Genomic DNA, 15,335 nt, shown 5'->3' with positions numbered 1-15,335 from the left:
GGGAAGAAGAAAGGAAGCTTGGCTTTCAAAAAACCTCAGTAGAGATAAGAGAGGCTGCCCTTGCCCCTCATAAGACAGAATAACACAGAATGTCCCATGGCTTACGTGTCGGGTACAAGAGAATGATTTAAATGACTAGCGCTCTGGGTAAACTGGGGAGCGGAGCGCCACCAAGCACAAAAGGTTTCGTCTGTGCAGTGAATCAGCCCACGTGTCATTCTCTGTTGGCCCAAAAAGCTTCATATAACACCATCTGTCATCCTGCCTCTGTCAGAGTTTACACCTGCCTTCTGCTGGGAAGAAAGGCCTGGAGTGGGCTGGGAAGGAGGGATTTCTCTCCTCTTTTTTTCACTCGCTCCCATCTTGTTAATGTGTTGCTAAACTGCCATGAGACTCACATTTATGTGAATGGATGTGTCAGCAAGCCCTCACACCTCAAATCCATTTGAATTTCAGGGCTCTGAGGCATCCCGAGGTGTATAGGTCTGTTTTATTTATCACACGTAGGCGTGAACACACACACGCACACACACTTTCTCCATTACTGTCTTTCTTTCTCTTACCCTCCCTTTTTCTATCTTTCCCACTCTCACTCTCTTTCTCTCACTCACACTCACTCTGTCACACACACACACACACACACACACACACACACACACACACACACACACACACACACACACAAACAAACAAACAAACAAACAAACACACACACACGCTGAGAGAAATAAAACATAATACACACTCTTTTCACATTTAAACACATTCACATTGTGCACCTCAGTGATTTCCCAGTGCAAAACCTCTGGCCTATCTCTTTCAGAATGATCTGAGCTTTGGGGCAAAGCTTCTTTCTGTTGCCCAAACAGAAGCAGATCCATATTTAACCAAGCTGTATCACACATGCCATATGTCAGTAACTCCACCTATACACCAAAGCTTTCAGGGCTTCACTACATTTCCCTGTTATGATCTTAAATCATGCTGGATTATGGGAGATGTGACGGCACTGTAAGAGGCATGCTCCCACACATGTAGGGAACAAAATCTGATTGATAATAGAGAAAGATGCTGGCCAATCAGAAAGGTCAACCATTGTCCTCCTGTTTGTGCCACGTCACAAATCTTCATGTATCCGATCTGTGAGCTTGGTCCATCTGTGCACTTGCAGAGCCTTCCAACAGTGAGCAGCCTGGCTTCACCAAGCATTTGTGTGTGTATGTGTGTGTATGTGTGGCAGTGTGTCTGTGCGTGTGTGTGATGCAGTGTGTCTGTGCTTGTGTGTGTGTGTGTGTGTGGCAGTGTGTCTGCGCGTGTGTGTGGCAGTGTGTCTGTGCGTGTGTGTGTGTTTGGCAGTGTGTCTGTGCATGTGTGTAGCAGTGTGCGTGAGAGAGACGAGAGAGAGAGCACACGTGGGTTAAGTCTGACACTGCTCACACCCACACACACACACACACACACACATATGCACATATCTGCCAAAAGAGGGGGCATGCTAACGTCAGTTGTGCGCCCCCCCACTGGCAGACGGCTCTAGAAGAGCACAGTCACCTCTCTGAGTCAGTGCGCTCTGCTCTGCTCTGCTCCGCCATACGGCCCGGAGGTGGTACCCTGGCTGCAGTAAGCGCCACTCAACCTGCCCTCCCCTCATCATCTCCCTCTCTCCTCTCCTCCTCTCTGCTTATTTACTCACTTTTGCTCTCCCTCTCTCCTCTTCTCCTCTCTGCTTATTCCCTCCCCTCATTGTCTCTCTCTCTCCTCTCCTCCTCTCTGCTTACTCACTCGCTTTCTCTCTCCTGCTCTCCTCTCATCATCTCCCTCTCTCCTCCCCTACTCTCTGCTTATTCACTTGCTTTCTTTATCCTGCACTCCCTTCATCATCTCCTTCTCTCCTCTCCTCCTCTCTGCTTATTCACTCCCCTCATTGTCTCCCTCTCTCCTCTTCTCCTCTCTGCTTACTCACTCTCCTCTTCTTATTTACTCGCTTTCTCTCTCCTGCTCTCCTCTCATCATCTCCCTCTCTCCTGTTCTCCTCTCTGCTTATTCACTCGCTTTCTCTCTACTGCTCTCCTCTTCCCCTCTCTGCTTATTCACTCGCTTTCGTGCTTCCTCTCCCCTCCTGTCTTCTTTAATTACTCACTCTTCACTATCACCCTGTCTTCTATGTGTAATAGTGCTCTATCACTCTCTCCCTCCTTCTTCCATCTTCTTTTTCTCCGTTTCCCTCGTTTACCTCTCTCTGGCCCTGCCCCTTTCCATGTCCTCTGTCACTATCTGTCTTTTTTGTCTCTCCTCTGTCTCCCTCTCTCTAACGCTCGTGTTTGTCCTGCTCTGTTTGGCAGACGTGCACACAGAGGCCGTGCAGGCTGCCCTGGCCAAGCACAAGGAGCGCAAGATGGCTGTGCCCATGCCCTCCAAGCGCCGCTCGCTGGTAGTCCAGACCTCCATGGATGCCTACACCCCCCCAGGTGAGCCTCAACCCTCCAGCCCCCACTCCACATGTTTCTCCATCAGCCCCACCCACACCCCCATCTGTGGAGTCTCCACCAGTGTTGTACCCTTCACTGTTGTACGATGTTCTTTTTTGTGGATATGGTCCCTTTGTTATTGTTTGAGGACAGTCCCAGCTTACAAGAGATGTCTGGTCACAACAGACATATGATTAGAGGCCTGCTCACCCAAGCCGTTGCTGTAGCATAGTGCTAACAAAGTTAAGGCTATGGGTTCAAGTGCTGGTGATGTCTGTACCCAGTAAACAAGGCGAATGTGGGCTTGCCACACGGGACCCACATTCCATAAATTGCTAACGTACAACCATACGACAGAGGAGCACACTGTGCAAACAAAGTCAAAAGTCAAAGTGTGTTTATTATTGCATGTACCAAATTGCTAGTCTGGGAAGTCCCGCCCCTCTTCTGCCGGCCAATTTGATTTTGCCTCTGAAGTGGGTCTGGCAAACTTAGGATAGCAGTTCATTTCAAGATTTCCAGGATCCTTGGAGCCAATTACAAACTGGCTTTTGGCTACCTGGCGCGCCATTGGCGGATTTAAACTAACCACGGCTACGTACCAAAATCTACTGCACGGAGAGTTTTTAAACATTGGACATGGTGGCCGCCGAAGCACAGCAAAACTTCGATAAGGCAAGTTTTCTTTGAAAACAGAACAGAAACTTGCCCTGGAACAATTCATACAGAAAAAATATGTGTTTGCTTTATTACCGATCGTTGTATCGTTGTATAGTATCGTTGGTCTGATTGGTTAAAGGCGTGTCCAATTACGTGAGTGAAGTGGCCCAAACAACCAAATTGCTTCAGCACAGCAAAATTCTTACGACTTGGCAACCATCATCATCTACGCAGTAGACGTCATACATATAACATATACCAAAAAAAATAACATAAAACTCTATAACACTATGACAATAAAACATATAACATGTAACATTGACATACAACAGTTTAAAGAACAACATATAGCTCTGTAACACTTTAACACTATGACACTATAACAATATAACATATAACATATAAAATATGACATTAACATTCAACAATTTAGATTAGAAGGGCTAGCAGCAGTTTAAAGTGTGAAGTGAGGAATGTTAAAAAATAATGTTTATAAAATTGTGCAAATATATCTCTAGGAAGTGAATAGTATGAGTGGGGGAGCATGGAGTAAGTGAATCAATCAATACAAATCAGAGGGATGTCTTTACATAGTTCATGAGAAATGTCTTTGATGTATGAATGCCTTAGTTTCACTAAGTTATAGAAACAGTCCTGCTAACTTCAACAAACTCATAACATAGCTACAATTAAACACTAAATAGTTTGTGTATGTGGTTGTGATGCCTCTCATCCTATGCTGTATTCTCAGCTGTCAGATCACACACAACACATTAACTCACACACACAACACACTAACTCACACACACAACACACTAACTCACACACACACAGAACACACTAACTCAGAATACAAATACATGTTCTGTTCAGGGAATGGCCATTTTAGCTGGAACATGAAATCTCCAGGACTGTTTGAATACTTCTCCTTTGTTGCTTTTAGAGCACACACACACACACACACACACACACACACACACACAGACACACACAGACACACAGACACACACACACACACACACACACACACACATATGGACTCTGATGTCGTTGTATAAAGTACAAAACCCTCAAATATTACAAACATTTACTTGTTTACAAATAAAAGCTTGCACAGTGATCTGAAATAACTCGTAATGATAAATAACATGAAGTCCACGGTGCTCCAGGTTTTGTGTGTTCAACATAAAAACAGCACCACTTCCGCTGGGACAGACACGGATTCTCTCCCAATCCTCTTAACGTCACACCAACTGATTCCTGTCAATCCAGCCTCCTCCACCCCTATAAGCATTAAATAGACATTAAAAACCCTGAGGTGCTCACAGCTTACAAAAATGAAATTACATAATTGTGTGTTTAGCCCAGATTGGAATTATCACTGTTATGAAATGATGGGAAAGATACAAATCAAAGGATTAAGGCACAAAAAAATATATCACCTGGAGTGTTAAATGAGCCATTCACACTCTTTGACTTTGGTATCATATAATCTTTTCACATTAGCACCTTAGTCATCTTTGCTAAACATGTATATTCACAAAATCATTTTTAATGCCTTTGCCAGGATTATTTAAATATATATAATGTGAGCGAAAAGCCCATTTATGTTATTTAATAAACAGGAGAGCAGTATTACATTTTTGACACATTTGCTTAATAAAATGTGACAGCTGGATGCTTGGATAGCAATATTTCACCAATATTTTATAGCAGTAATTATAGTCTCACGGTATATGCAAATAACTTTTCGTAGTCGTGATTCATTTCTCTGAACTCGTATCGTGTGGTTCCAGCCTCGTGTGAACGTAGCGTTTACAGCCAGTCAGTGTGTCGTCACGTCTCATCTTGTGGTGTGTGCGTGTCCATCATGTCCACCAGCTCGCGGGCAACTGAGTGGCTCTGAGTGACTCTCACTAGGCCTCTCCCCTCTCTCCTCTCTGCCCCCCCTGACAGACACGTCCTCGGGCTCGGAGGAGGAGGGCGGCCAGGGGGGCGAGGGCACCCCCACCTCCAGCCAGGGCAGCGTCAGCATGGAGCACTGGATCAGCCGCGCCATCCACCAGGGCTCCACCACCTCCTCCTCCTCCTCGTCCACGCAGAGCGGGGGCAGCGGGGCCGCCAGCCGGCTCGCCGACGTCCTGGCCCAGACGCACGTCGGTAAATCAGGTAACCAACCTTCTCCAACACTTTCACCTGTCTCCCTATGACTGCTGCTGCTGCTGTTTGGCTGCTCTTCTCCTCTCTCACCTGCCCTTGTTAGCACCTCAACTACTGCTACGTCCTTCCCTGTACTCGCTCTCTCTCTCTCTCTCTCTCTCTCTCTCTCTCTCTCTCTCTCTCTCTCTTTCTCTCTTTTCCCTGTCCTCTCTCTTCCCTCGCTTCAAGTGTCTGCTTTACAGGAAACCCCATTCCCTGTCTTTTGACTTCTCTCCCCTCGCCCTTTGTCTCCTCCTCTCCTCCTCTGCTCCTCGCCTCCTCTTTGTCCTCCCTCCACTGGCCTGTCTGTCCGCTGTGTGTCCGCCCTGTCCACCTCTCTGTGTTCTATATCTGTTGCGTACGCCGCCTCTTGCATCCCTCCCTCCATGGTCATGGCCTCCCCTCCATGGTCATGTGGTGTGTCAGTAACATACCTATATGAACACCATAACACCTACTCTCTCCCTCCCCAGATTTCTCTTTCTCAAGGACACAGCTTAACCTTGAGGAGGTTCTAGGGCTCCTATTGTGTTGATTCAAGCATGTGCCACACATTTGCTAGCCACAGTTCACAGTTCATTCTTCTGAATGAGCAGAGGAGACTGGAGTGTTAGGAGTGAGCTGGACAGATGTTAGATCAATCTCACTGGCTGACCTGCACTGTATACAGACTGCACAGCAGGGAAAGGAAGCCGGTGCTCAATCTGCAGCGCTATCTTTGGAGAGAAGGACGGCGAGAGAGAGAGAGAGAGAGAGACAGAAAGAGACAGACAGACAGAGTAAGAAAGAGGGAGAGAGAGAAATAGAAAAAGAAAAAGATAGGAGTCATAGAGTGTTAGAAACAGACTGAGCCACAGGAAATGGTGGATTGATTAGCAGTCTGCTCAGGGTAGGAGGGCAAGCAGAGTTATGATAGCATTTTATTAGCAACTCTGCAATAAGGTAATGGCACCCAGCAGTAACAGAAAAGCCAGTGATATGTTTCCCTTTTTTGCTTCCCCCCCCCCAGACACATATGCATGTACACACTTGCACACTAACACACTCACTCTCCTGAGTCCATGCTACACTAACACACTCACTCTCCTGAGTCCATGCTACGCTACCATCTAAAAGCAGACGAGCAAACCTCGGAGAGTGCCGACAGTCCCGAAAAAATTGTTTTGCGGCGACGATTTAAAAAGGTGTATGTTCATCCATTTGGGCATCAGTTTGACTATGCACACCTGCCAGGGCACACTGTGATCTGGTCCATAGTCTGGTAGGCTACTGCTGTGTCCTCATCGCATCGACCCCCCCTCTACCCCCCGCCTTTGTTTTCTGTTGCGTTTTGGGAGTTGTGACAGGAAGACAAGCCAGTGTGTGTGGAGGGCTCATTCATGACAGGAAGCTGGTTCATGATGGAAACCCAAATCCCCTCTTCGCTCTCTCCTTCCCCCTCATTGCAAGAGGACCAGCGCCCATAAACCCTGGTCCTACCTGTAAAATGGCGGCGTCCATTTTGAAGGAAACACCCCCCCCTCCCCCTCTTTCTCCCTCTCCTTCTCCTTTCCTCCTTTCCCCCCCTCCCCATGTGTTCTCTGGTTCCGTACTTGTCTGAGTAGTGTGTGCCCAGCTGAGGGCCAGGCTCTATGGCTCTAAGGTTGGTTCTCCCCCCCTTCCCCTCCACCCTTCTCCAGGGCCCATAGGGCACCTCTCGCTCAAGAGGAAAACCCTGCTCGGGGTTGCGGAGAATGGCAACTCGCTGCGCCGCTCCTGTGAGTTCGGATCCGACCTCCTCTGGCCGCCACCCTTGGAGTCGGATGGTCAGTATTCCCGATGCCCACCAACCTCAAACCCCCCCCCCCCTCCCCGCACCACCACCCTCCTCCCCTTACCCACCCTCTGTGACGGCCAGCCCCTCGGTCTCCTCCCCCTCTTCTCCCCCATCCATCCACCATCCTCCACAGTCATCTGGAGGTGGCCTGTGTTGAAGTCTGTGTGTAGCCTGTGAAGTGTCCCTCTCGCTGGGGCATCAGTGTCTGTCGGGGCTGGTCTCTGTGTGTCTCTGTGTCGGAGCTGCTGTTAGCCGTCAATGTCATGTGCAGTGGTATTGTGACTAGTTATACTGTGACTAGTGTAAAAATGTGTCGGGTAGTCGCGTCCTTTCTTGATCCAGATGTTCTATGTGTGATAAGCTATCCTTTGATGGTTCGCCCGGTTGTTTTGTGAAAAGAATGTTTTGATGTTGGTGATGGTGAAAAAAACGCTGGTTTCGTATTTGGTTCTTAGGGTCTGCTTTTAGATGCCACATTCATCGTGCCGTCTTATGTCTGTGTGTGAGTGTATATATATGTGTGTATATGTGTGTGTGCTCTGCCCAGCTACATGTGTGGCAGTCAATGTGTGCCAGTCAGCACGTCCTCACCACAATCAGAGTGGCGCGACGGCTGCTGTAATTTCCCAAACCCCACCTGCATGCGAGTGTGTTTGTTGAAAAGAGATGTTGTGTTGCTAAGTGGCCTGTTGACATTTGATGGAGCGTCTCCTCTGCCCTGTGCTGCGGATGGCTCTGACATTTGAATTTGGGATCTGCAGTTCACCAACAGACAAACGTCCAAACAAACTTCAAGAGGAGCATCTGGTGCTGAAGAGTGAATTGATTGCAGTGTTTACTGCCAATTTATGTTTGAGGGAACACTAATCAAATCACTGGGCAAGTCACTAAACAAAAAGCAGGTCCCCAGGTCGAAGACTGCAGTGAATACTCCATTTGTACAGAAAAATACCTTAAATCCTGATCTTAACTGGAGGTCTAAGACATTGTTGCCCTGAAGAGAATTCTAATAATAATTATAAGGAAAATTACATTTAAATGTAAGGTCAGGATAGTCAATGTTAAAGTAGCATTCAGGATCAATTGCTAATCGCTTACAATATGCTAGCGGCTAAAACTAACGGAATCTCTTTAAATGGGCTGACTTTGACATTATGACAAACTAGTTTGTCAACAACTGTCCTACCACAGTCAAACATCAATCAAGTACAACACAAGACAAAGCAAGACGGCAAATAAGCTACTTACTAGTTCGGCAGAGAGTAGAAAAGCCGGGCGGCTTCAGGCAATCCTACATTTAGCAGTAATATGCCTATGGACCCTCGTATAGCAATCGCACTGTGGCAATTCTCCATATTAAAAGTAGGGCTGGGGGTAAACGATTATTTTCAAAACGATTAATCTGGCGATTATTTTATCGAATAGTCGACTAATCTAACGACTAATTGGACGATTAGTCTAACGATTATTTTTCTGTTGCTCGATTAAAACCATAATGTATCTCAAATAAATACCCCAAAAAAATCTTAATAATATACTTTAATGAGCACCGTTTTGCACAGCAAAAGTCCAACAATGCATTTCATGTTTATCTAGAGTTCACAGTAAAAATGTTTGGTACTCAAATGAGCCCTATCACATTTGGATGTGGTGCTCATTAATTTAAACGTTTTCAGTGCTTATAAAAACATTAATTCATTGATGAGCACTGCGCACCACCTTATGTGCAGCCCTGTCCTGGACATTGCTTGGCTGCATTAGTTGACTTTGGCGATCTAACGTGGTGGTGAATCATGATTCATACTACAAGCTGGCCAACGTTAGTCTAATGTTATGTGTTTGACTCGTAAATGACCACAGCATGAGTTAGCTCTCTGTGCCGTTTGTTGGTGCTTGGTTGGCGTGTTCTGCAGCCGTAAGTTAACGTTTACCAAACTGACACAGCTGTCTAGCCGCTGCCGCTATAGCTAACGTAACTACTAGCAACCAAGCACGAACAAACTGCACGGAGAGCTAAGAAGATAGTTAGCTAGCACCACCGAAGTGCGCAGAGCTCAAGCTACACAACACACTGAACAAACGTTAAATACGAGACAATAGGGTGCGTTTGAGAATGGAGATAGAAACGCACCCCATTGTCTCTCGTGAAGGGGACAATAAGTAACGTTGGTTACATTCATTTAACGTTTGTTCAGTGTGTTGTGTAGCTTGAGCTCTGCGCACTTCGGTGGTGCTAGCAAACTATAGCTCTCCGTGCAGTTTGTTCGTGCTTGGTTGCTAGTAGTTAACGTTAGCTAGCTACTAGTGTGTCAGTTTAGTTAACGTTAACTTACGGCTGCAGAACACGGCAACTAAGCATGAACAAACGGCACAGAGAGCTAAGTCATGGTGTTGGTCAGCTTATAGTATGTATCATGATTCACTACGTTAGATCGCCAATATCAACTAATGGCGCCAAGCAATTCCCTGGGTTTCTGCTCTCTCAGTCCTTGCGCAATGTTTGTTTCTGTTTGGGTCAACCACGTGTATGTGGCGAAGCGTCGACGTAAAAATATGGCGTCGACGTAATTTTGAAATCGACGCGTCGACGTCATCGACGCATCGCTACAGCACTAATTAAAAGTCATTGTAGCCCAATTTTTTTCAAGATGTTATTTTAGGGTAAAACTGCTTATCCTTACCCTAATCCTGAAGTACAATTGCTGCATAATGCTTCTTTAAATGTGGGGCATGATAGACAATACAGTAAGAAATGAAGTATGATTTTGGCAATCTGGAGTGTTAAATTAGATCAACTGTACATAATACCCAGGATTTTTGGGGTTGTGCCACTCACAGCACAGCATTGAATATGCTAAAAGGGCTGTGAAATATCTCCAGCATTTGCACTGTTTTCCCTGCAGGCTTGTGTCTTGTATGCATAACCTTCCCTAGCAGGCGTAGTGGCGGCAGTTTATTCATCACCCCAGAGCCACGATAGCTCCCCATCACAGATGACATTCATTACTGCATCAGGGTTCAGTTTCTCTTTAGTTGTCCTTCAAGAAAAACAAACACTGAGAATCCCTCCAGGCTTTTAGGAAACTCCTTTTCCACCACATTAGTGCCAGCATAAACGCATGAGGCCCTATGGTTGTCTGTCTGTGTGTGTGTGTGTGTGTGTGTGTGTGTGTGTGTGTGTGTGTGTTTGTGTGTGTGTGTGTGTGTGTGTGTGTGTGTGTGTGTGTGTGTGTGTGTGTGTGTGTGTGTGTGTGTGTGTGTGTGTGTGTGTGTGTGTCCCTGCTTATTTTCAGTCCTATTGCATAAGAGACGCTGTGGAGCTGGCCGTCGGGCATTTCTTTCTGACAGTCATCCCCGGTGAAGGAGCCATGGCTTAGCCCAGGATGAGGCAGCTTTGGCTGGGCTTGGGCCTGAGAGGCGAGGCCTGAGTGGTGGAGGTGGGGTGGTGGTAACTGTGGTGCTGCAGTGGCTAACTCCAGCCCCAGGGCCTCTGGCTCTTTGAGTCACACACACAGAGATGCCGTGTCTGCCAGGATCGCACTCACCCTGACAGAGAATAGTTCTCTGTTCCCCTCCATCTCTCTCTCTCTCTCTCTCTCTCTCTCTCTCTCGCTCTCTCTCGGTCTCTTTCTTTTCTATTCTAGTTCTCCTCTCTTTCTGTCTTTCTCCTTCCTCCTCCTCCTTTCACACCCCCAGCAGCTATCCTTGGATATCTCCACTCCTCCACAGACTTATTCATGTGAGCCTCATGAGTAATTTATTCATTTCATGAAGGCTGTCTGAGTCTGTCAGGCCCAAGGTACCATGTTTCTGGATGTGTGGACTGACCTTGAGCTCGCCTGTCCAAGGTCCTCTGCTCATCTCCGTCTCTGCTGCATGAGTCACTGTCGTCACACTCCCAAACCTGAGATCTCAGCAATCACCTTACCCTTTTCCAGGGCAGTCATCCCAAAGATGAAAATGGAGGAAAACACAAATGCATACTCACTCTCTCTTTTACGCTCTCTCTCTCTCCCTCTCCCCCTTCCTCTGCCTCTTCCTCCCTCTCACTCTCTCTCTTTCTCTCTCACACACACTCACACTTACTTTCACTCACACAGACACAGACACAGACAGACAGACAGACAGACACACACACACACACACACACACACACACACACACACACACACACACACACACACACCTTAAGGTGAGTCTGCATCGTCCTTGGGCCGTTTTTTCCCCCCCTCTGCATTTTATTGTCCAAACACTGCAATGCCCAAACCTCATTGAGATTCCCCCAGCGCTGTCCCCCCAAAATCCCAAATTACACACCCAATGTTATCTCTCACCTAGCTGGTCAATTTGAGTGTAATGGTCCGCGTGTAATGGCCGACAGAACCTGTGTGGGTTTTTTACGAGGCGCCCACCCGCCCGCCTGAGAGGACAGAGGACGCCTCCCAAATTCTTGTTTTTGAGAGTCGCCCGCAGGGAGCAGCGGCAATGGTGGCAGTGCTGCGATTTATCGTCCTGTCAAGCTCTGGGCGCTATCAGTGCCATAAGGATCGCAATGAGATTTGTATTTTTCTTTCCAGGGACCATGGCGGCAGACAGGAAAGAAGCGTCAATAAGAGAAGGCTTTGGGGCCTATCATGGAGGGACCTGGGAGGAATGAGACCTTAATAATGAACCATCCACCACCAAACGTGTATAATCAAGAAGGGAGGGAGGGAGGGAGGGAGGGAGGGGGGCGAGGGAAATCAAGTGGAAATGAAAGAGATTGTCATTATCCAGCCGCCTGAAAACACGATTTTCTCTTTCTATATCTCACTCTCTTGCCCTCTCTCTCTCTCCCCATTCTTCCTGGACCTAAGCATGTTTTTTTCTAATGAATTCATTCACTTCCTTTCACCATTTTTGTGGCCAGTGAATTGGGTTCTGATTGTGTGCCTCGGTGCTTTGTGAGGGGAATCTAGGAATTAAATGAAACATTTCTTTCTTTACCTTTCTCTTTGTTTATTTCCTTCTCTGTGTTACCACCTCCATCTCTCTCTCTCTCTCTTTCTATCTCTCTCTCTCTCTCTCTCTGTCTTTCTCTCTATGGTTGCTGTGACACAGAGAACCACTCAGCCCCTCCGGACGTCACCACCTACACCTCCGATCAGCCGACTCAGGTGGAGAGGCCGCACGTGTCCACCGTCCCCAGAACCACACCCAAATACGGCAATGCTGTGCTCATGGAGACCGGAGATGGTGAGGAGGGCAGCCGTTTGTGTGTGTCTGTGTGTGTGTGTGGGTGTCTGTGAGAGATAGGTGTATGTCTGTTTTGTATATAGTTGGCAGGGCATGTCTGTATGTTGCTCCATGTATGCAGGTATGAGTCAGGTGTTAAGCTGTCTTTGCGATGTGTATGTTTAATCTAGTCTATCTTCAGGCGTAGATTTAGATACTCCACTATTTCTCAGTTGATCTATATGTGAGGGTTTTGTGAACACACTTTTCTGGGAGTCCAGGATCTGCGTGCACCTGTCACCATTGATGTTGGCGTGATGCATGGGAAAGAGACGGTAGCTGTAGTGACAGGTGACAGACAGCTCCATCCTCCACAGGACAGAAAGCTGATATTTGTTGTGATGGCTCCTTGGAAGTCAGCCCATGATGGAGGGCATTGATCCCCCCCCCATCTCGTTTATTCGGCTTTAATTTGCTCTCCGGGGACGTGCCCCCTCAGTGTTTCTGCATTTCAGTGCATTTGTCACATGTGTTCGATCGATGACGCCAGGCCGGAGAGATTGGTTTGGTGTTGCTCGAAAACTTGGCTTTTGATAACATAGCATAACATAACATAACAGAGGAGAAGAGAAGACGAGTACACCTGCTGATGAAAGGCAGGGAAGGAGCTATGTATTTTTCACTCCACTTTGGAGCTTTGCCTGATCGCCTGTTTTGGATGCTGAAACATCAGTGTTGAGTGTGTGTGTGTGTGTGTGTGTGTTCGTGTGTGTGTTTTTTAGTGAGTGAGTGTGTGTGTGTGTATGTGTGTGTGTGTGTGTGTGTGTCGGCATTAATGAGCGTGATGATGGTGTGTGTGTCCTCAGGAGTTCCAGTGAGCAGTCGTGTGTCTGCTAAGATCCAGCAGCTAGTGAACACCCTCAAGATGCCCAGGCGACCCCCCCTCAGAGAGTTCTTCGTTGACGACTTTGAAGAACTCCTAGAAGGTTAGCCTTAGCCGTTAGCCTTCTCCATTAGCCTTCTCTTGATGTCTCTCATTACACTGCTTTATAGACCTCATATTATTCTGAACATAACGGTACATCTAATGTAGTTTGGATTGAGGCCAGAAGGACACATCCATTGAGTGTAATTTAATGATTCATAATTATAACCATGAAATGTAACAACAGCAACAACCTTTTTCTGTGTATGCACCTGTGTGTCTATCAATGCATCGAAACACAACAGTCCAGCAGCCGGACCCCAACCAACCCAAGGCAGAGGGGGCCCAGATGTTGACCATGCGTGGTGAACAGCTGGGGGTGGTGACCAACTGGCCCCCGTCCCTGGAGGCTGCCCTGCAACGCTGGGGCACCATATCGCCCAAAGCCCCCTGCCTCACCACAATGGACACCAACGGCAAGCCTCTCTACGTCCTCACCTATGGTAAGCTAGCCTAGCTGCTAACTCTACTGCTAATGAGCTAATGGCAGTCTAGGCCTTATGCTAACGCTTATGCAGTAGCACCCTTAAATGCTAACACAGCACAGTACTTAACTATTGGAATAGGTACACAGCATTATAGTTACCTTTTGTCAGCACCACTCACCTCATCCTAACATGTACTGCTGGTTAAGTGTGTTTGTGTCGACTGACTGAACGTGTGGAGAGCTCTATCACCTGATAAGTCATGTTTTGTCAAGCGCCCACACTGAGGAGCTCTCTGCCTTCTTGGACATCATGGGTGAGGGCATGGCTGTGCTGAGGGTGTGCAGTGTTGGGGTGTCTCTGATGTATTTAAACATAAAGGCCTGGGTGTGTTTCGTGTGAGTGAGTTTTCCTCTTCTCCCTGTGCACTGGGTGCTATGTTCCTTCTCCCTGCTGTTGGTAACGGTTGATCGCCCGCCCTCACACACACACACACACACACACGCACACTGTACACGCATCTCCATGGCCTCAGGGGGAGTAATCCGTGGATGGTGATGATGATGATGTTGAGTGTGTTTTAATGAGGCCGCTGAGATCATCCCTCCTGTTCTGCACCGTGTACACTTCTGCGCCCCCTTAGGCAGGACTCATCTTCCTCTTCCTCACTCACCCTCCACCTCCTCCTCCTCTTCCGGCATTGACTCAGCAGGAGTGCCGGAGGGGCATCATGGCGACGGACAGACGTCATTCTGTCTCCGTCTCCGTCTCCGTCTCCATCATGTTGCCTCCCTCCTTCACGGTCGCACACACTCCTCCTTTGTGTGTCGCGGCTGGGAGAGGGCTGGTGGTTCAGCTGTTGTTGTGGTCTGAGTCTCTGCTGTGTGCTGTACTGTGTGCTATGTGCTGTGTGGGCAGAGGCTTCATCTCAAAATAGAACGGGGCTCCTGGTTTTTTCTCTCTCTATTTTTTTTCTCTTTCTTTTTTTTTTCTCTCCTTCTCCCTCATTCCCTCTCTCCCACCCCCTTTCTCTTGCTTTCTCTCCCTGCCAGGCCAGCCCCCGCCCCCCGCCCCCCGCCCACAGGGACTCCAGCCTGCCCCTTCAGCCTCATTAAAACCTCACCAGAATCAAAGGAGTAATTAACTCTCTTCGCCATGCGCCAGAGTGAGATTGATATCACGCACACGTGTGCACGCCATCACGCATAGATTAAAAACACACACAGGCCCACGGGCATCACCGCGGTCAGACACGGCATCGGAATGGAAAAGGAAAGGTTGTGGGTGGATTGCGTTACTGTATCGCACAGTATTCACACCGTGTAGCGGAGCGTATAATGTGCTGATTTTGGGCAGGCCGATCCCTTGGTCTCCGCTCAGGGCCCAGCTTATCTGAGGGAGGTGGGGCTGTGGCTGGTGGGCTACGCATGAGGCGGCATGTAGGGCAGACCTGCTCGCGGCCTCTGATTTGATCTTTGCACCGGCGGAGGGGGTAATGTGAAAGATCAGTCATGTCACACCTAATGCTCAGCCGTCAGCACATCCCGAGGTGTGTTTGTGTGTGGGTG

General features: G+C 47.8%; 1 protein-coding gene across 1 annotated transcript in view; it reads left to right on the top strand.

Moving 5' to 3' along the window:
• Positions 1–15,335, top strand: part of dip2ca (disco-interacting protein 2 homolog Ca) — a 91,236-nt gene that overhangs the window by 45,276 nt on the left and 30,625 nt on the right. The window contains exons 4-9 of the mRNA XM_080855148.1: positions 2,343–2,501; positions 5,085–5,288; positions 7,007–7,132; positions 12,244–12,378; positions 13,224–13,343; positions 13,588–13,785. Of these exons, the coding sequence (XP_080711274.1) occupies positions 2,343–2,501; positions 5,085–5,288; positions 7,007–7,132; positions 12,244–12,378; positions 13,224–13,343; positions 13,588–13,785 (942 nt within the window). The remainder of the gene's footprint in view (positions 1–2,342; positions 2,502–5,084; positions 5,289–7,006; positions 7,133–12,243; positions 12,379–13,223; positions 13,344–13,587; positions 13,786–15,335) is intronic.

Source organism: Sprattus sprattus (genome assembly GCF_963457725.1).
Source record: "Sprattus sprattus genome assembly, chromosome: 17".
Taxonomy (NCBI): Eukaryota; Metazoa; Chordata; class Actinopteri; order Clupeiformes; family Clupeidae; genus Sprattus; species Sprattus sprattus.
Note: the sequence above shows the minus strand (reverse complement) of the source record. Positions and strands in the feature narration are given on the sequence as shown.